Source organism: Rhinatrema bivittatum, chromosome 2, assembly GCF_901001135.1.
Source record: "Rhinatrema bivittatum chromosome 2, aRhiBiv1.1, whole genome shotgun sequence".
Taxonomy (NCBI): domain Eukaryota; kingdom Metazoa; phylum Chordata; class Amphibia; order Gymnophiona; family Rhinatrematidae; genus Rhinatrema; species Rhinatrema bivittatum.
The window spans coordinates 793,603,501-793,624,848 of NC_042616.1; the positions used below are offsets into that span (position 1 = coordinate 793,603,501).

The window sequence follows — 21,348 nt, forward strand, 5'->3', positions numbered from 1 at the left end:
TTTGTCTATGGAGATAAAGTTCGTGTAAGTGTGAGATTACAAGAATTGTACAATCAAAAGCAAGAGTTTGGAGAATGTTTAAGAACTTATGGATGTGGATTGCAAGAAAAGTTAACTCAAGCATTAAACAGGGATGCTGATTGTTTGGTGGATCAAGAGAGCATGTTGAAGGAGCTGTTCATAGTGGGCATGCAGGATGGAATACACACATCCTTCCCCCACTGCACACCCCAACATCTATAGCAGGAGTGGGAAAACTAAGGCCCATAGGCTAGATCCAGCCTGTTAGCATTTTGAATGCAGCCCACCTACCTCATGGCTGTCCTCCATAATGTCTGGCCAAGACACTGGAACCAGACATCAATGACCTGATGTCGTGTGGATTAGCACATCATTTCAGGCCTCTTCTGAAATTGGTGTGTACAGTGGCAGCCGGTGAAGTTATTTTGAAGGCATTGGTATAGGAGATGTGTTTACCTAATGCCTGGGGATCTGATGTGGGCTAATGAACTTGAGGAGTAGCGATTTAAGTAAAACCATCAGAATCTAATATTTTTCCTTCAATAGTCCATTCTTGTGTTTATTAGCCTATCTTTGTTCCTTTGAAAAAATGAACTCTTATTGGAAGATCAGTAGCTAGTGAGAAGCTGATGGGGCTGGATGAGGTACATCCCAGGATACTACGAGAACCAAAGATGTGTTGGCAAGACCTCTGAAAGACTTATTTAATATTTATTATAACATTTATATACCTGTTCAATATATCCCTGGAAACAAGAGTGGTGCTATAAGATTGGAGAAGAGCAGTAGTAGTCCCACTTCACAAAGGTGGCAGCAGAGAGGAGGTTGATAACTAAAGGCTAATTAGTGATGGGAAAATTAATGGAGGAAATATTTCTTCACAGAGTGTGATGGATGCTTAGAATGCCTCCTGGAAGAGGTAGTGAGGAAGAAAATAGTAAATGAATTCAAAAGGGCATGGGATAAACATTATTAATCCCTAGAGGTTGGAAATGAAGAAAGGGTGCATGGGGAAAACCTGCACAGAGCAGCAATTACTACACTGAATAGAAGGCATGGGGGTTACTACCCTTAACAGAAGAACATAAAAACATGTCATACTGGGTCAGACCAAGGGTCAATCAAGCCCAGCATCCTGTCTCCAATCCAGGCCATAAGAAGCTGGCAAGTACCCAAAAACTAAGTCTATCTCATGTTACAGTTGCTAGTAACAGCATTTTCTAAGTCAACTTAATTAATAGCAGGTAATGGTCTTCTCCTCCAAGAGCTTATCCAATCCCTTTTTAAACCCAGCTACACCAATTGCACTAACCACATCCCCTGGCAACAAATTCCAGAGTTCAATTGTGCTTTGAGTAAAAAAGAACTTTCTCCGAATAGTTTTAAATGTGCCTCATGCTAACTTCATGGAGTGCCCCCTAATCTATTACCCGAAAGAGTAAATAACCGATTTACATTTACCCGTTCTAGACCTCTCATGATTTTAAATACCTCTATCATATCCCCCCTCTTCTCCGAGCTGAACAGTCTTAACCTCTTTAGTCTTTCCTCATAGGGGAGCTGTTCCATCCTCCTTATCATTTTGGTCATCCTTCTCTGTACCTTCTCCATCGCAACTATATCTTTTTTGAGATGCGGCAACCAGAATTGTAAACAGTATTCAAGGTGTGGTCTCACCATGGAGCGATACAGAGGCATTATAACATTTTCTGTTTTATTCACCATTCCCTTTCTAATAATTACCAACATTCTGTTTGCTTTTTTGACTGCTGCAGCACACTGAACCGATGATTTCAATGTGTTATCCACTATGACACCTAGATCTCTTTCTTGGGTGGTAGCTCCTAATATGGAACCTAACTGTGTAACTATAGCTTGGGCTATTTTTCCCTATATGCATCACCTTGCACTTATCCACATTAAATTTCATCTACCATTTGGATGCCCAATTTTCCAGTCTCACAAGTTCTTCCTGTAATTTATTATAATCTGCTTGTGATTTAACTACTTTGAAAAATTTTGTATCATCTGCAAATTTGATTATTTCACTCGTTGTATTCCTTTCCAAATCATTTATAAATATATTGAAAAGCACGGGTCCCAATACACATTCCTGAGGCATTCCATTGCCCACTCTCTTCCACTGAGAAAATTGTCCATGTAATCCTATTCTCTGTTTCCTGTCTTTTAGCCAGTTTGTAATCCACAAAAAGATATCAACACCTATCCCATGACTTTTTACTTTTCCTAGAAGCCTCTCTTGAGGAACTTTGTCAAATGCCTTCTGAAAATCCAAGTACACTACATCTACAGGTTCACCTTTATCCACATGTTTATTAACTCCTTCAAAAAAATGACTTGCCTTGGGTAAAGCCATGCTGACTTTGTTCCATTAAACCATGTCTTTCCATATGTTCTGTGATTTTGATATTTAGAACACTTTCCACTATTTTTCCTGGCACTGAAGTCAGGCTAACTGGTCTGTAGTTTCCCGGATTGCCCCTGGAGCCTTTTTTAAACACTGGGCTTATATAAGCCACTCTCCAGGCTTCAGGTACAAAGGATGATTTTAATGATAGGTTACAAATTTTTACTAATAGATCTGAAATTTCATTTCTGAGTTCCTTCAGAACCAGAACTCTGGGGTGTATACCATCCGGACCAGGTGATTTACTACTCTTCAGTTTGTCAATCAGGCCTATCACATCTTCTAGGTTCACCGTGATTTGGTTCAGTCCATCTGAATCATTACCCATGAAAACCTTCTCCAGTACAGGTACCTCCCCAACATCCTCTTCAGTAAACACCGAAGTAAAGAAATCATTTAATCTTTCCACGATGGCCTTATTATCTTCTCTAAGTGCCCCTTTAACCCCTCGATCATCTAACAGTCCAACTGACTCCCTCACAGGCTTTCTGCTTCGGATATATTTAAAAAAGCTTTTATTGTATTTCCTTGCTTGGGCAACTTTTCGACTCTATTGATTTGGTAATTGAAATCTCCCATTATTACTGCACTACCAATTTGGCTAGCTTCCCTAATTTCTCTTAGCATTTCACTATCCGTCTCACCATCTTGACCAGGTGGACGATAGTATACTCCTATCACTACAGTCTTCCCCAACACACAAGGGATTTCTACCCATAAAGATTTGATTGTACAATTAGTCTTATGCTGGATGTTTATCCTGTTGGACTTAATTGAACATAGCAATATGGTACAATGCTTGAATTTTGGTTGTAGCCAAAGGTGTGGCTTGTGCCTCAACATACCGGACAACAAAGTTTATCATTAAGCTCTAAAATTCCCTCTTTTTTTGGTATTTGTGTTATATTTATAGGGGTGATCTAGAGGCAATTTGTACAATATAGCTGGTTTTCAATGCCAAGAAATGCAGAGTCATGTATTTGGGGTGCTGTAATACAAAAGAATTGTATAAGATAGGGAGGTGAAACACTTATGTACATGAACTGGGAGAGGGACCTTGGGGTGATAGTGTGTGGCAATATGAAGGCAACAAAACAATGTGACAAGACGTGACAAATGCCAGAGGGATTCTGGGCTGCAAAGAAAGAGGAGTAACCAGCAGGAAAAAGGAGGTGATAAAGCCCTTGTACAAGTCTTTGGTGAGACCTGACCTGGAATACTATGTTCTATTCTGGAGACATTATCTCAAAAAGAATAAGAACAGGAAAGAGGCAGTCCAGAGAAAGGCAACCAAAAAGGGGTGGGGTCTGCATGAAAAGATGAGACTGAAGACCTAATATGTATATCCTGGAGGAGAGGAGGTGCAGGGGAGATATGATACAGACCTTCAAATACTTGAAAGGTATTAATGATGCACAAATATGAAACCTTTTTCACTGGAAAGGTAACTGCAGAACTTAGGGGTCATGATATGAAATTGCTGGCAGGACTACTCAGAACCATCATCAGGAAATATTTATTTACAGAGACTGTGGTGGATGCACAGCATGCTCTTCTGGAAGAGGTGGTGAAGATGAGAACGGTGATGGAATTCAAAGAGGCATGGGATAAACACTGTGGAGCTCTACAGGCTAGAAGATGAAAATGAAAAAAACTGGGGTAACCTAAGCTAACTTTAGGTGTAACACTTTTGAATGGGGGTAGCCTGCACAGAATGGCAGTTACTACAACCTTAACAGAAGACAAGAGGTAACTTGCATGGAGTGACACTCACTATCATCGTTAACAGAAGACATGAAGGGTAACCTGCACAGAGAAGAAGTTACTACTCTTAATAGTAGCCTGGGGGTAGCCTGCAAGGAGTGGCAATTACTAGCCTTAACAATAGGTATGGGGATATGCTGCACGGAGTGGCAGTTACTATTAACAGAAGGCATGGGGGTAAGCTGCATGGATAGGCAATGACTACCAAAAGCAACTTGCTGGGCATACTGGATGGACCATCATTTACTATGTTATAGTACTGGGGCACTCTTTTTTAAGAGTGACTAGGTGAGCAATGCATTTGCACTCATGCTTTTCTAAAATTGTTTATGGCTGAAAACCTCTCTTTTGTTGCTGCTTTGTTCCTCTCGCTATGCCTTGGGTTATTCTTGCCACTGTACCTGCTGATTTGGGGTATAGATGTCACTGTTGGTGCTGTTTTCTTACAATATTGCTGGTTATGGATAAAAAGCTTTATAATTCTCTCAGTGGTTGCTGTTTTAAGAAGAACATAAGAACATGCCATACTGGGTCAGACCAAGGGTCCATCAAGCCCAGCATCCTGTTTCCTACAGTGGCCAATCCAGGCCATAAGAACCTGTACCTCTTGTCGTTAATTTATTGAGGTGCTCCAAGGAGATCCTGCACAATATCCAACACCTTCAAAATCTACACGCTTCTGTCATTGTTTATAAGATTTTGAAGGTGTTGGATATTGTTTATAAGATTTTGAAGGTGTTGGATATTGTGTGGGATACTGAGATTATACACCTTTATCAGTGGTGATTTTTGTATTTTTGGTATATTCCAAGGAGATCCTGGTCTCTGTTGCATATGAGAGTCTGTAATGTAGCCCTGGTAGAAAAAAAGTTTACGACTCCTGATCTCCACACATCCACATACACCTCCTATTATATACACACATCCAACTTACACACAACTGCCATCTGCATATTCCCTCACAATCACTTCTGCTACCTAAACACAGAAAGCCATGACCTCCAAAAACACACCCCACAACTCCCATACACACACAACCCCTTCCCCCCCAGATATTCCCCACTACATACAGCCCCGTACCTCTTCACACCCACCCATATTCCACCAGAATCCCATCCATACTCCCTCATTCCCCCAAGCACATGCCCACCACAAACTCCGCCTACGTCCCCCTACAATTTTATGTTGTAAAGCATTCCTGAAGCTAAGCCGCTATATGTTTTCCCTACACATTTATACAAATAAAACTCTATACAGCAGTATAAAAGCTCTATAGTAGCTTTCCTCTCACAAATCATGATACTGACAATTGCTGAAAAAGAAAGAATGGAAACTGGATAGTGTATACTGCCCTACAGCAAATCATTCTTTTTTTTTCTCATTTTATTTCCAGGCTGGAAATCTTGAAGTCCATGACTTAACAGTCATGAGTATGGCTTCAACCTTTCTGCATAAAAGAGTAATGACAAGATAAAAGCCATAATATTCAAAAAGAAAAGTCAAATAGACTGAAACAATGTGCCCATATAACAATCAGAAAATCCTGTTTTAAAGATATTTCTGGGAAGACTATAAAAGAAAATCTTTAGAAAAAGAAAGCAATAATTCTTCCAATTGCTGGCAATTGATTTGTTTAGCTAAAAATATGGTTTCTATTTGTCTGCTAAAATGAATTGTCTGTATCTTGTTAAAAATAAACCCTTTCCCTTAAACAAGGAACAGTAAATTATACAATATATGTATAAACTACTCTAAGATTTGACATGTAAGGTCAATATCCAGGTAGAATTCTAAAACAAAAATATTAAACCACATTATTTCACTGGTAACACCTTTTTAATTAGGTCAAAGTAACTGTACAGTTCATTATATTCTTCCTGAGAATAATTTATATCCCCCAACAAACAAAAGGGAGTGCTTTTTAAAAATTAAACATATGATATAACTGGAAAACAAAGCAAAAGAAAAGAAAAAAAAACCACATTCAGCAATAACTCCCAGATGAGCCAGACAAACATGGGTTAGTAGCTATGGCATTGAGATAGTGATTGACATTGTAAAATATCCAACATGGCTTTAATCTTTGTTTATAATTTATATAAAAATGGGAAATATGTTTGGCTCCAGACCTTCTGGTCTGAATGTAGCCCTGAATTCCTCCAGAACAAAGTAGTATTTCTGCTTCCAACAGGTAACGTTGCTACAAAGAAACTGGCATGTCGTTAGGGAGAAGAAAGAAGACATACATGAATTTTCAGTCGTGTGCTACAGCTGATATTCAAGCAAATGCTTCACACATCGAAATGAGCAAGCAAAGGCAAAAAGATGAAAAAAAATACCTTAGTGTTAGTTTTTAAATGACTCAAGACCTGAAAATATAATTTTTTATTTTCTCTTTTCTGTAAATCGTGATTAGCATTATTATGACTTAAGTGTTGTAGTAGTAATAAAAAAATTTCCAGTCAGGACAGTTATGTGGGTAAGAACTCTCAGCCATTAGGTTTCCCAGAATTCTTTATACCACAGTATCTTTCTCCATCTGCAACTTGGACAGTTCTGGTTCTATCATTTTGATTTTTTCATGATTTTGGCTCATGTGTCCTTTATTTTTCTGAAAACTGAATTATCCTATAGTCCCAAAATCCTTCCTTAAGAGTTTCTGCTCAATCTTCACTTTCTGACAGCACCAGATTCAGAAGACTGCTCACAGTTTATTGATAAAAAACAAATTGTGAATGGGAGATATCAACAGTTTCCGGTCAGGACTCATCAAATAGGAATCCCAAGAAATCCAAGACTTCAAAGGGTTAATCCTTGCTGCTGGTAGAAGGCTAGATAACATCCTTAAGAACACATTCTTAACAGAATCACAAGTGCAACTCTGTCCTAAAAGTTTAATGTGCTCTGGGCTGGCTGATCATTTTCAATCTGGCTTGGTCAATTACGTCCAATAAGTTTTTGGCATCTACAGCCAAAGCATGAGCAGCTGTAAGCATCTGTTTTTTGTATTCTTGTTGGAGGCTGGTCATGACATACTGCTGTGCCAGTTTCATCTTGTTGATCAGCTCAGCCAAGTCAGAGTTCAACAGCTTCTGTGCCATCTCAATCTGAAAGAAACAGAAGAAATATGAGCGAAAGCTGGAATGGGGTTACTCAAATGCAGTGATTCTCAAACCTGTCCTCAGGACCCCCAAAGTCAGTCTGCTTGTCAGGATAAGTAAGCAAATTTACCTCATACATTGGAGAAATTACTTACCTGATAATTTCGTTTTCCTTAGTGTAGACAGATGGACTCAGGACCTATGGGTATAGTGTACTCCTGTTAGCAGTTGGAGATGGATCAGATTTCAATCTGACATCAGCCCCTAGTACATATACACCTGCAGGAAGTGCAGCTCTTCAGTATTCTCCTCGAAAAGCATTGTGGATATATGTGTGACTGACTGATTGATTAACTTCATAATTTGGTTAACTTGAATAACTTCATAACTTGGTTAAATGTTCAAACTTGATTAACTTGAACTGGTTGATTGACTATAGCTGGAGACCGCCAGTGTACTCAACTGGAAAGCGTAGACACCTGGCAGGGTGGATGCCCTAGGTAAATGAAAACATGGCTTACCCTTAAATTATTTGAAAGACCATGCGTAACGGTAGCCAAGGGTGGGATGCTGAGTCCATCTGTCTACACTAAGGAAAACGAAATTATCAGGTAAGTAATTTCTCCATTTCCTAGCGTGTAGCAGATGGACTCAGGACCAATGGGATGTATAAAAGCTACTTCCGAACCGGGTGGGAGGCTGCCCGTGACTCACTTAGTATTGCCCTCGCAAATGCCGTGTCCTCCCGAGCCTGAGCGTCCAGACGGTAGAATCTGGAGAAAGTATATATGGAGGACCATGTAGCCGCCCTGCAGATCTCGGCAGGTGACAGCATTCTAGTTTCTGCCCAGGATACTGTCTGGGCTCTGGTAGAATGGGCCTTGACCTGTAGAGGTGGTGGCTTGCCAGCTTCTACGTAGGCTGCCTTGATGACTTCCTTGATCCAGCGGGCGATGGTTGCCCGCGAGGCCGCTTCCCCTTGTCTCTTTCCGCTGTGAAGGACGAAAAGGTGGTCTGTTCTTCGTACGGGTTCCGACATTTCCAGGTATCTGGATAGGAGTCTGCCGATGTTGAGGTGACGTAGACTACGGGCTTCTTCCGAATTCTTCAAGCCATCCGTCGTTGGTAGCGAGATGGTCTGGTTGAGGTGGAAGTGTGAGACCACTTTGGGGAGGAAGGAGGGAACCGTGCGTAGTTGGATGGACCCCGGGGTGAGCCTGAGGAATGGCTCATGGCAGGACAGTGCTTGTAGTTCCGAGATGCGGCGGGCTGAACACACTGCCAGCAAGAACACAGTCTTTAAGGTTAACAGGCGGAGGGACAGGCTTCGGAGGGGTCTGAAGGCGATTCCCGCTAGGAAGTCCAGGACGAGATTGATATTCCACAGAGGTACCGGCCACTTTAGTGGTGGGCGAATGTGTTTGACTCCTTTCAGGAAGCGTGACACGTCCGGGTGAGAAGCTATACTGTCGCCCTCGCTCTTGGAGCCGTAGCATGACAATGCGGCCACTTGTACCTTGATGGAGTTGAGGGACAGGCCCTTCTGTAGTCCATTCTGTAAGAATTCCAGGATCACGGGAACTTTAAATGAGTGTGGCTTGATGTTGTGGTCTTCGCACCAGGCCTCAAATACTCTCCAGATCCTTATGTACGTTAACGATGTGGAGAACTTGCGTGCTTGGAGGAGAGTGTCGATTACCGCCCCCGAGTATCCGCTCTTTCTCAGGCGGGCCCTCTCAATGGCCAGACTGTAAGAGAGAATTGAGCTGGGTCCTCGTGGAGGATCGGACCTTGTTGTAGCAGGTCCCTGTGTGGTGGCAGGGGTAGAGGGTTCCCTGCCAGCAGTCTTCTCATGTCTGCATACCAGGGTCTTCTTGGCCAATCCAGAGCCACCAGAAGAACTAGTCCTTTGTGTAGCTGTATCTTGTGAATGATCACGCCCAATAGGGGCCACGGCGGGAAGGCGTATAGTAGAGACCCCGGTGGCCAGGTCTGTACCAGGGCATCAATCCCTTGGGACTGTGATTCCCGCCTGCGGCTGAAGTATCTGGATACTTGGGCGTTGGATCTGTTTGCCAGAAGGTCCATGTCCTGTGTCCCTCACCGATTCACTATCATTTGGAAGGCTGCGGACGACAGCCTCCATTCGCCTGGGTCTAGATTTTCCCTGCTGAGGAAGTCTGCCGTGATATTGTCTTTCCCGATGATGTGGACGGCGGAGATCTCCTGGAGTTTTGCTTCCGCCCACGCCATCAGGGGATCTACTTCTAGGGACACCTGTTGGCTCCTGGTTCCCCCCTGCTGGTTGATGTAGGCCACTGTCGTGGCGTTATCCGACATTACTCTGACCGCTTTGTTTCGGAGTCTGTGAGCGAACCGCAGACAGGCTAGTCTGACTGCCCATGCTTCTAGGCGGTTGATGTTCCATCCCGCCTCTTCTGCGTTCCACTGCCTTTGGGCGGTTAACTCCTCGCAGTGTGCTCCTCATCCTCTTAGACTGGCATCTGTGGTGAGTAGGGTCCAGGTTGTGGAGGATAGTCTTGATCCCCAGCTCATGTGGCTGGCCTGCAGCCACCACCGTAGTTGGGTCCTAACTCTGCCCAGGATTAATAGATGTACGATGTAGTTCTGGGACCGTGGGCTCCACCGTGATAGGAGGGAGCGCTGCAGGGGCCTCATGTGGGCTCGTGCCCATGGCACAACTTCCAGGGTGGATGCCATCAGCCCGAGGACTTGCAGGTAATCCCATACTGTGGGATGAGGATCGTTCAGCAAGGTTTGCAGCCGGTTCCACAATTTTGATCTCCTTGTGGGGGTCAGGCTGACCTTGTCCTCTTTGGTGTCGAATCGGACTCCTAGGTATTCCAGCGACTGTGAGGGCTGTAGGGAGATTTTGTGTGTGTTGACCACCCATCCTAGGCTCTCCAGTAGGGTTATGACTCTGCTGGTTGCTTGGCGGCTTTCCTCCTGTGACTTTGCCCTGATCAGCCAGTCGTCCAGGTAAGGGTGAATGAGGATTCCTTCCTTCCTCAGTGTTGCCGCCACCACTACTATTACCTTGGTGAACGTCCGGGGTGCTGTGGCTAACCCGAAGGGTAGTGCCTGGAACTGGTAGTGACGGTTCAGGACTTTGAAGCGTAGGTAACGCTGGTGTTCCTGATGAATTGGGATGTGTAGGTAGGCCTCCGAAAGATCCAGGGATGTGAGAAACTCTCCCGGTTGTATCGCCCTTATTACGGATCGTAGGGTTTCCATGCGGAAGCGGGGAATCCTCAGGTGGCGGTTGACCGATTTGAGGTCCAGGATGGGCCTGAATGTTCCCTCTTTCTTGGGGACGATAAAATAAATGGAATAATGCCCAGTATTTATCTCTTGTGGAGGCACTGGGGTTATGGCCTCGAGGGCCAGTAGCCTGGACAGTGTAGCTTCCACTGCCACCCTCTTGGAGAGGTCGTGGCAGGGGGACTCCACGAACTTGTCCAGAGGGATTCGTAGAAAATCTAGGTAGTACCCCTCCCGAATGATGGCTAGGACCCACTTGTCCTAAGTTATCTCGACCCATCTGCGGTAGAATAGGGTTAGTCTTCCCCCTATGGCTTCTTCCCTTGGATGGGTCGGCTGAATCTCATTGTGGGGTGCGGCTGGGGCCTGTGCCTGAGCTGGTTACTCTCTTGTTGTGCTTGGTCCGAAAGGACTGGTTCCTGCCCGTAGGGCTTGATAGTTGCTCCTGTAAGGATTGAATCGCTGTGAACTTCTGCCCCTGGAGGACCTGGGGAAGGGTCGCTGGTTTCTCTTTGTCTTATCCTCTGGTAGGCGCGGCACTGGGGACTCGCCCCATTTGTCGGCCAGTTTTTCTAGTTCACTGCCGAACAGAAGGGATCCTTTGAAGGGCATCCTCGTGAGGCGCGTCTTGGAAGATGCGTCGGCCGACCAGCTTTGGAGCCAGAGTTGCCTCCTGGCCGCCACCGCAGAGGACACTCCTTTGGCCGCAGTGCGCACTAGGTCGGAGGCAGCGTCCGCGAGGAATGATGCTGCTGGTTCCATTTTTCTCCCGGGGTGTTGTTCCTGGTTTGTGATAAGCAGGCACATGTCACCACGGTGCAGCAGGCCGCAATTTGTAGAGACATAGCGGCAACGTCAAATGACTGTTTGAGGATGGACTCCAGCCGCCGGTCATGTGCATCCTTGAGCGCAGCTCCTCCCTCCACTGGGATGGTGGTGCTCTTGGAGACCACACAGACCATGGCATCAACTCTTGGGCATGCAAGAAGGACTTTGGTTGCCGGGTCTAGGGGTACAGGGCTGCCAAGGCTCGTCCCTCTTTGAATGTGGACTCCGGAGCATTCCATTCCAGGTCAATCAGCTGCTGTGCTGCTTGTAACAGAGGGAAATGGTGAGAAGTCTGTCGAAGACCCTCCAGCAGGGGGTTCGGTTTAGGTTCCCCCGAAGTCCCTGGGCCCGGGATAGCGAGCTCCGTCAGGCATTGGTTGACCAGGTTTGGGAGCTCGTACTTTGTGAAGAAGGGTCTCATGGTTCGGTGAAGGTCTGTCCTCAGGGGGAGCTCCCCTTCTTTTCTAAGGGTTTGGCTTTCTCCTCAGAGATGTCAGAGTCCCCATAGGTGAGGCTTCTGGGTAGTGGAAACCTGTGCGTAGGTCTTGAAGGGCCTCGGGCATGAGGGTCCTCCTGTGGAGCATGTGGCTGGTCAGCCTGAGGTTCAGTTTGCATTTGAACAAAGGCGTGAATCCCCTTGAAGAACACCACCCATGAGATCAACGCTGGGTCAAAGCTGAGGGGCGCTGGTTCCTTGGGGGTCCCCGTCTGTGGGGAGGTCCCCCTGGCTAGGTCCGGGGTACCCACTGAGGAGCTAGAACTCAGCCCTGGGTGGGACTGGCCCTGAACTGGATCTCCCAGGGCCTCCTCACACTGCATGCACAGGGCGTCAGCCTCCTCGCTTTGTGCGGCTCTGATGTGGCATGCTGGGCAGAGGCCTTGAGCCTTTATCCCTGTTTCTGGAGGTGCCATGGCTGTCAGCGCATAAACTCTTATGCACGCCGGTAAGCTTAAGATGAGCGTGTAGTTGTGCATGCCGCTCTGCGTTCAGCCATAGATATGCGCCTGGCTCTGTGTGTGCAACTTATGTGCGCAAGGTTTTATGTGCGTGTAAGTTTATGCGCACAAGTGCTTTGTGCGTCTAGCTCGAATTGTGCGCTCTCGACCGGCGAACGGCACGGGGAATAGGGCCAAGATGGCGATGGCGAGCACGCGGGCAATATGGCGACCTCCTTCGGAGGGTCTCCACGTGGGTAGACCCTCGGAAACAGCCGGGGCCTGGCCCTGCTAGGGCGATCAACCCAGTGGCACTGGGCCCGGACGGTGACCTGTGCTCCTTCTCAATCCTCAGAGACCGGATTTAAGCAGAAGATTTCTACCTTAGCTTGTCTTCGGCACTTCCCGGTTTTGTCCCGGGTGGTCTCTGGCTGCGGGGGGAGAGGGCAAATACCTTCTCCGCTGCGCTCGATGGTGCACCCACTGCCTCTCAGCCGCACCCGAGGATCGGGGGCTAGGTCCTCGCCGCGATTCGGCCGCCGGACCGAGGCTTATCTCCGATGGACCACAGAAATCACCTCGGGAATCTCAACTGCGGGAGGGACCCGAAGGTATCACCGCAGGAGAGCGGGGCTCGACTTCAGGTAGGTTTCTTCTTTAAATTTGGATTTTCTTCTTTGATTTTGGTTCTAACGCTGTGAGAGCGTGCAGATAGTTCCTAACTGCTATGGAGACAGAAAATACTGCACTTCCTGCAGGGGTATATGTACTAGGGGCTGACGTCAGATTGAAATCTGATCTGTCTCCAACTGCTAACAGGAGTACACTATACCCATTGGTCCTGAGTCCATCTGCTACACGCTAGGAAAATTTATTTTGCATATCTTGAAATGCAGCTGGACGTTGGGACCCCAAGAACAGTATGGAAACTATTGCTCAAATGCTTCCATATACTGCCGAAATCACTTTGTGGTAATAAGATGCCTGCATTCCATATATATCCAGATCTAAGACTTCCAGCACGCAGCTTTCTGTTTAGAACCCCTTCTTTATCCCCTCAGTTTATAGCAGAGTAAAAATGAGTTTATCTTGGGCATCAACTCCCCCTTTCAACATTCTCAAACAACATCCCCCCCTCTACTAAAGTTGATGTTGTCATAGCAAGAGAGAGCAAAGCTTAAAAGTTCACAATTCATTTTTACTGAAATGTAAGAAAAGTAATTTTAATTAGAAAACTGAGCAGATATAACTCAGAAGTCACAGCTTAAGGGCATGTATGGAAACCAAGTGTCCAAAAGGAAGAGTTGTGCTGTAAAGTCTAGTGAGTGGTCTTTAGAGAAATTCAGCCAAAGCCTTTATTCTTATAATGCAAGAGTTGCTGTCTACAGGATGGAAAACAAAGTTCGGTCCCTCAACACGGAACCGTGTTTTGCTATTGCTGTCTCGGGGACAGCATGCAACTAAAGAATAGCAAGAGAATATTCATATAAGAGGCATAGATTCATCCTTGTATTATTTGATATGTCATGTCTCCGCTCACCCTGTTCAGCTTGGCTGGAAACCAAGGGTCACATTTTTAGTAAATCATTGTAATTTTGTTTATAGTGTTCATTCTTAGTGTTGGTTCTGCATATGTTCCACTTTGTTTTATTTTATCATTACTGGATTACAGTTATACTTACTGCTTCACACAGGTATTAACTATAAAAAAAAATATGAATACAAGTAACCAGTTATTCAGCAGGAAGAATACTGAGAACAGGAAAACAGCAAAAGAGCCTCATAATGCCAGAGTTAAGTTGCTCCACTAAGCCTCATACTCTTGATATAAAGCAGATCTGTTTGCTCCCAGTGTTCCTTTGTTTATGCAAATTAAAACAAACATTATGGGGACTGGATATTTCAAGGGAATTGGTAAGAGTATTGTGCACCCTTCTCCCTTTGCAGCTTTATTTCATGATCCTTTATCATTGAATTTTGTTTTTCATTTATTCAAACTTGATATTCTACTTTTCACTACAGTATCAAAGTGAATTAGAATAAAAAACACCACCATAGTAAAACAAAATTACAAATAGCATATATGAACACCAACCAATATAAAACAAATTCAAAATGGACCCCCATATTGTTTGATTCATCCTCAATTTATAGCAAATCCTGTTCTGATACTGATGAAATGTTTAGTTCTCATCTCCAAATACCTCATTAAAAAGCCAAGTTTTGACCTTTTTCCTGAAATGAAGATAATTTCCAAGGCTATGCAATAAATGTCATCCCATTTCAAATTTGCCATTCACCACTAAGGTTCTGGAAAAAGTGGTGACCAGGCAGATATCCACCTTTCTAGAAAAGGATGAAGTGTTACATCTAGCTCAAGCCGGTTTTAGAAGACACTGCAGTACAGAAACCTTGAGGTTTCTTTGATGGATGAAATACTTCAAAAGTTAGATAGGGGTGAAAATGCAATCTTGATCCTTTTGGATCTTTCTAGCACAACTGATCTGGTAAAACACGCATTACTATTACAGCAATGTAAATTAGTAGGATTGAGAAATAAGGTATTAAGCTGGTGTTTCAGGGAGCAGCTTCTAGTATGAAGGAAATAAAATGGGGAGTACCTCAAGGATCCTCTCTATTCCCATTACTGTTTATCATCATCTTGGCACAACTGGGCAGATAGTTTGAGATGCTGGTTTTAGAAGATTTATCTATGCAGGCAATCTACAAATACTGGCACCCTTAGGTATTGATTTTGAGGATGCCTTTTTGCACATAAATCTCTGCCTGAGTAAGATTGTTGAATGGTTGAGTAATGGTAAATTGGTTGTGAACATTAGTTAAATAGAGGTGTTATGGTTGGAATCTGGGGAAGTGCAAAAAGGAGTGAAAATGAATGATATTGATCTGCCCTTGAAAAAAGAAGTCAGATCTTTGGGTATTATTTTGGACTCTGATCTGCATTTAGAGAAACATATACTGCAAGTGACATGCAATGTCTACTTGAAAGTAAAAATGGTAAGACAGCTTAGATTGATTTTGGATTTAAATTAACTGAAAACTGTAGCTTATGTATTATCTCATTTGGACTACCGTAATTTCTTTTTTTGGGATTACCAGCAAAAACTTTGTACAAGCTACAGGCAATTTAAAACAGTTCTGCGTGCATAGTCCCTGGGAACCTTAGAAAATCTTCAGCCAAGTCATTATTATGCTTGCACTGGGCTCCTTAAAAATGTGTAGCAAATTTAAAATTTTGTTACTTACAGCCATACCAGACTATAACTTAAGGAAGGACAGAGAGGACAGAAAAGGAGGAGGAGTAGCTCTTTATGTCAAAAACATTATCCAAGCAACTGAACTGAAAGGAAGTGGGGTAGAGAAGAAGCATTATGGGCCGTCCTAAAAAGATGATGCTGCATCCATTTTTACTGGAGTGGTTTACAGGCTTCCGACTCAAATGGAAGAACTAGACAGAGGTCTGATCGAAGACATCCAGAAGTGGGAAAGAAGGGAGAAGTGTTGACTGTTGGTGATTTCAATCTGCCGGACGTAGGCTGGAGAATCCCTTCTAATGAATCTACCAGAAGTAAAGAGATAATGGATGCTCTGCAAAGGGCTCTGTTCAAATAAATGGTAATGGAACCCACGAGGGAAGACATGATACGCAACATAATGCTTACTAATGGAGATAATGTCTCTAATGTCCAGGTAGGGTCCACCTTAGCACTAGTGACCAATAAACGGTGTGGTTTGACATCACAAATAGGATGCAGAGAAGTCCCATGAAGACTCGGAGTTTGAATTTCAAATATATGGACTTTGTCAAAATGGGGACGTACCTGGAGATAGAACTAGAAGACTGGGAGAAAATGGGAGAGGTGGAACACTGGGTCAAACTAAAAGTAGCAATTACTAAAGCCACAAATCAATATGTTAGAAAAGTAAATAAAAGTAAGAGAAATAAGAAACTGATCTGGTTCTCAAAGGAGGTGGCTGATAAAAGGAAAAATAACAGTGTTCAAGAAATATAAAGGATCCCAAAATGAGGAACACAGGGAAGAATATCTGGTGAAACTGAGGGAGACAAAGGAGGAAATCAAGAAAGCTAAAAGTCGTGCAGAAGAACAGATTGCCAAAGAAGTAAAGAGAGGTGACAAAACATTTTTCAGATATATCACAGAAAGGATAAAGGTCCGAAGTAGTATAGTGAAACTGAAAGGTGACAATGATTAATGTGTGGAGAGAGATGAAGAAATGGTGGAAATATTAAACAAATACTTCAGTTTGGTGTTCACTAAAGAAGACCCTGGAGAAGGACTGTTGCTGGTTGACAAGACCATAGGTGGAGATGGGGTAGATGAAAGTCCGTTTACAGAAGAGAATGTATAGTAAGAGCTAGGAAAACTGAAAATGGACAAGGCCTTGGGATTGGATGAGGTTCATCTCAGGATACTAAGGGAGCTCAGAGATGTGCTGGAGGGTCCGCTGCATGATCTGTTCAATAGATCCCTGGAAATGGGAGTGGCGCCGAGTGATTGGAGAAGAGCGGTGGTGGTCCTGCTCCACAAGAGTGGAAGCAGAGAGGAAGCTGGAAACTATAGGCCAGTTAGTCTCACCTCAGTGATGGGAAAATTAATGGAGACTCTGCTGAAGAAAGGATAGTGAGCTATTTACAGTCAGGAGGATTGCTGGACCCGAGGCAACATGAATTCACTAGGGGAAGCACCTGCCAGACAAATTTGATTGACTTTTTGGATTGGATGACTAAAGAATTGGATCGAGGAAGAGCGCTTGATGTTATCTACTTAGATTTCAGCAAAGCTTTTGATACGGTCCCGCATAGGAGGCTTGTGAATAAAATGAGAAGTTTGGGAGTTAGCACCAAGATGGTGACATGGTGTTCCAACCGTCCCTTCCCGACGGCTGCACTCCTCCTACCTCTCTCCTTTTGCTCCTCTTCTTGCTGTTAATGGACATTTGGCTGCCGTGGCGTCTGTCTGCCGTCCTCTCCGGCGTCCCCGGACCAGCCTGGGTGCTGCCTCCCGCTATGCTCCGTCAGTACCTTAGGCGTGCATGCCATGCGGCCCTCGCTCTTATTTCCTACTTGGCGCAAACCTCAGGGGCGTCCCCCTGTGATGACGTCACGCTTCCCAGATATTTAAAGCCTACACTGTTTGTTAGCCTTTGAGTTAGCAAGGGGAATCTTACGGATGGGATTCCTTCTCCTTACCCAGCTACTCTGCCTCCAATCTTCATTGGACTCTTACGCTAACGGGGTACCCGCTCCTCAGAGGCCTCACTTGCTTTTCAGGTCGCTATCAGGAAACAGGTACCTCGAGGGCCCATGTTCCCTGACTCGCTGCCTGCTCCTACCTTCCCTTCTGCCTGGAAGAATTCGCTATCTTCAACACCAGTGAGTACTACCATCTCCACCTCAGAGCTTTCTCTGGAACCAGGTACTCGCACATCTTCTACAAGCCTCTCAAGCTCTCAGGGATCAGGTACTCGCTCCTCGAGGGCCTGCTCTTCCTATCCTGGGGTTCTCCATACTGGGGCTTGATCATATTCCACTGTACTCATTATTCTCAGTTCTTTTCACTACAGCATTGCTACTGGAGGAGACGCTGTTCCAGTGCCTGAGGGATACTAGCCCAGCCGGGCTACTTCAACTACTCATCATTGCCACCTCTGGTGGCTACACAACATTGTTTAAATAAAGATCAAATCTCTGTGTTTGTGTGTCCTCAGCTGAGCTTGACCTGTGGCCCCTCACGGGACTGCCCCCGTGGGCATGGTCAGCTGTCACATTGTCCAAGGGTCCATCCAAACCTCACTAATTATAACAATGGATTACAAACTGGTTGATGGACAGAAGACAGCGAGTTAAGCGGAGTGCCACAAGGATCAGTGTCGTGACCGGTCCTGTTCAATATCTTTGTGAGAGACATTACTGAATGGATAGAAGATTAAGTTTATCTATTTGTGGATGATACTAAGATCTGCAAGAGTGGACACGCCGGAAGGAGTAGAGAGAATGAGACATGATTTAAGGAAGCTTTAACAGTGGTCGAAGATATGGCGCTGGGATTCAATGCCAAGAAGTGCAGAGTCATGCATCTGGGATGTGGTCATCTGAAAGAGTTGTATGTGATGGGGAGTGAAGGCCTGTTGTGCATGGAGCAAGAGAGGGACTTTGGGGTGATAAGTGTCTAGAAATCTGAAGACGGCGAAGCAATGTGACAAGGCGATAGCTAAAGCCAGAAGAATGCTGGGCTGCATACAGAGAGGAATAACTAGCAAGACAAAGGAGGTGACAATCCCATTGTACAGGTCCTTGGTAAGGCCTCACTTGGAGTACTATGTTCAGTTCTGGAGACCGTATCTCAAAAGGGACAGACAGAATGGAGGTGGTCCAGAGAAGGGCGACCAGAATGGTGGGTGGCCTCCAACAAATGACTTATGAGGAGAGGTTGAAGGAGTAAATATATATACCCTGGAGGAGAGGAGGTGCAGGGGAGATATGATACAGACCTTCAGATACCTGAAAGGTTTTAATGATGCACAATCAACAACAAACCTTTTCCACTGGAAAGATATCAGTAGAACTAAGGGTCATGAAATAAAACTCCACGGAGGCAACTCATAACCAACGTCAGGAAATATTTCTTCATGGAGAGGGTGCTGGATGCCTGAAATGCCCTTCCGGAGGAGGAGGTGAAGACAAAAACAGTGAAAGATTTCAAAGAGGCATGGGATAAACACTGTGGTTCCCTAAAGGCTAGAGGGTGGAAAAGAAGAAATGAGTGCATGGGGTTAACTTGCTGGTATGGCGGTTACTACCCTTAACCAATAAGCCTTCATACTGTTCATGTAACTCCATCATTGCTTTCTGCTTCAATTGTAGAAGGAAACAGGGAATTGGACTCAAAACAGCAACCAACAAGGGCCCTGACTTTGACGGTCTGGGAAATTGATAAGTGTGTGCGTGTGGGGGGGGGGGGGGGGGGGGGGGGGAACTTGCATGGCGTAGCAGAAACTACCATAAGCTTGCTGGGTGGACTGGATGGACAGTTGGTCCTTTTCTGACGTCATTTCTGTTTCTATAAGACATTGTGTGGTTTATGTCCTCTGCATTTAAAAGGAAAATCAATATGGTATGAAGCAAACTGGAGCTTCTGCTCTGTAAGAAAGTATCTTTTGGAGCACCCCAATGTTAAAGCTTTTCGACAGAAACATTTACAAATTAGGTCTTTCTCTGCAAGTGTTCCCAGTTTGTGGAACTCCATCCCTATAAATTTGAAAGAATGAAAAGATATCTTGAAGTTTCATGAGAATCTGAAAACTTGGCTCATGACAATGGCTTATAGCAGCGCTTCTCAACTGGTGTGTCGCGACACACTAGTGTGTCGCCAAGCACCGGCTGGTGTGTCGCGTGCTCCCGGTCTTTCCCGCTGCTCTTTCTTCCCTGCTGCCGGGCTATCAGCACGTTCAAGCCCAGTGGGAACGGCAGCAGTGCTAAAAGAAGCTGTGGCACCCGCGGCTGGCCTTTTCTGCTTCCCGCGCCTGCTTCCCCCCCTGCCCCGTGACCCGGAACAGGAAGTGATACGCGGGGCGCGGGAAGGAGAAAGAGCCGTGCCGCGTGATAAAGTAGCAGCGGCGGCTGCAGCATCGGCCCCCGAGCAATCGAAGCAGCCGGTAATCGAGAAAGGAGAGAGCAGCATGAGCCTCCTGCAGCCGATGGGATTGTACTTTCTTGGCTTGCGGGAGCTGGAGGAGGAGGCTGCTGCAGCAGCTACCATTTGTGCTGGGGGGGGGGGGAGTGGAAGTGAGTGAGAAAGAAAGAGAAGCAGCCAGCCAGCGTGTACGTGAGAGAATGTATTTGATTGAGAGCATGTGTGTGATTGAGAGAAACTGGTCAGAGAGCTGATGTATGTGTATATGTGAGAGACAATGAAAGTGACTGCTCGAGGAGATGACTGATGTGTATGTGAGTGTGTGAGATAGTCAGGGATGTGACTGATGTGTGTATGTGTGAAAGAGAGAAAAAGCATGGAAGTGAGAAATCTGGGTATGTGAGAAGCATGGGAGTAAGAAGCCTGGTGTTGTAGGGATGTGTGTGAAAAAGCATGGGAGTGAGAAGCCTGATTATGTGAGAGAGAGCATGGGAGTGGGAAGCCTGTGTGTGTGTGCATGCATGAGAGAGAGACTGGTTGGTAAGGTGACTGTGTGTGTGAGAGAAAGAGACAGGTGTGTGTGAATGTGAGAGAAAATGTGATTCAGGGAATGAGAAGCCTGTGCAGTGGACAGCGAGCAAGGAAATGAGAGAGAGAGTCTGGTGTGTGTGTGTGTGTGTATGTGTGTAACAGAGAGAAAGTGATTATGGGAATGAGAAGCTTGTGCATGTGAAGAGAGTGAGCATGGGAGTGAGAAACCTGGGTGTGTGTGAGACACAGCATGGGAGGGAGAAGCCTGTATATGTAAGACAGAACATGGAAGTGGGAAGCCTGTGTGTGTGTATGCATGAGAGAGATCAGGTGACTGGTGTGTGTGTTGTGTGTGAGAGAGACAGAGAGAGAGAAAGAGAGAAAGAAAGTGATTATGGGAATGAGAAGCCTGTACATGTGAAGAGTGAGCATGGGAGTGAGAAACCTGAGTGTGTGTGAGACACAGCATGGGAGTGAGAAGCATGTATATCTGAAAGAGAACATGGGAGTGGGAAGCCTGTGTGTGTGTGTGTATGCATGAGAGAGATCAGGTGACTGGTGTGTGTATGTGAGAGAGAGAAAGAAAGTGATTATGGGAATGAGAAACCTATGCATGTGAAGAGTGAGCATGGGAGTGAGAAACCTGAGTGTGTGTGAGACACAGCATGGGTGAGAAGCCTGTATATCTGAAAGAGAACATGGGAGTGGGAAGCCTGTGTGTGTGTATGTGTATGCATGAGAGAGATCAGGTGACTGGTATGTGTATGTGAGAGAGAGAAAA

General features: G+C 45.1%; 1 protein-coding gene across 24 annotated transcripts in view; it reads right to left on the minus strand.

The window, feature by feature from the left end:
- Positions 1-6,583: 6,583 nt before the first annotated feature.
- PTK2 (protein tyrosine kinase 2) overlaps positions 6,584-21,348 on the minus strand; it is a 1,447,287-nt gene continuing 1,432,522 nt past the window's right edge. For all 24 annotated transcript variants that reach the window (XM_029592091.1, XM_029592099.1, XM_029592089.1 and 21 more), the window contains one exon: positions 6,584-7,320. In XM_029592091.1, coding sequence (XP_029447951.1) covers positions 7,108-7,320 — 213 coding nt within the window. In that variant the 3' untranslated portion in view covers positions 6,584-7,107. The remainder of the gene's footprint in view (positions 7,321-21,348) is intronic.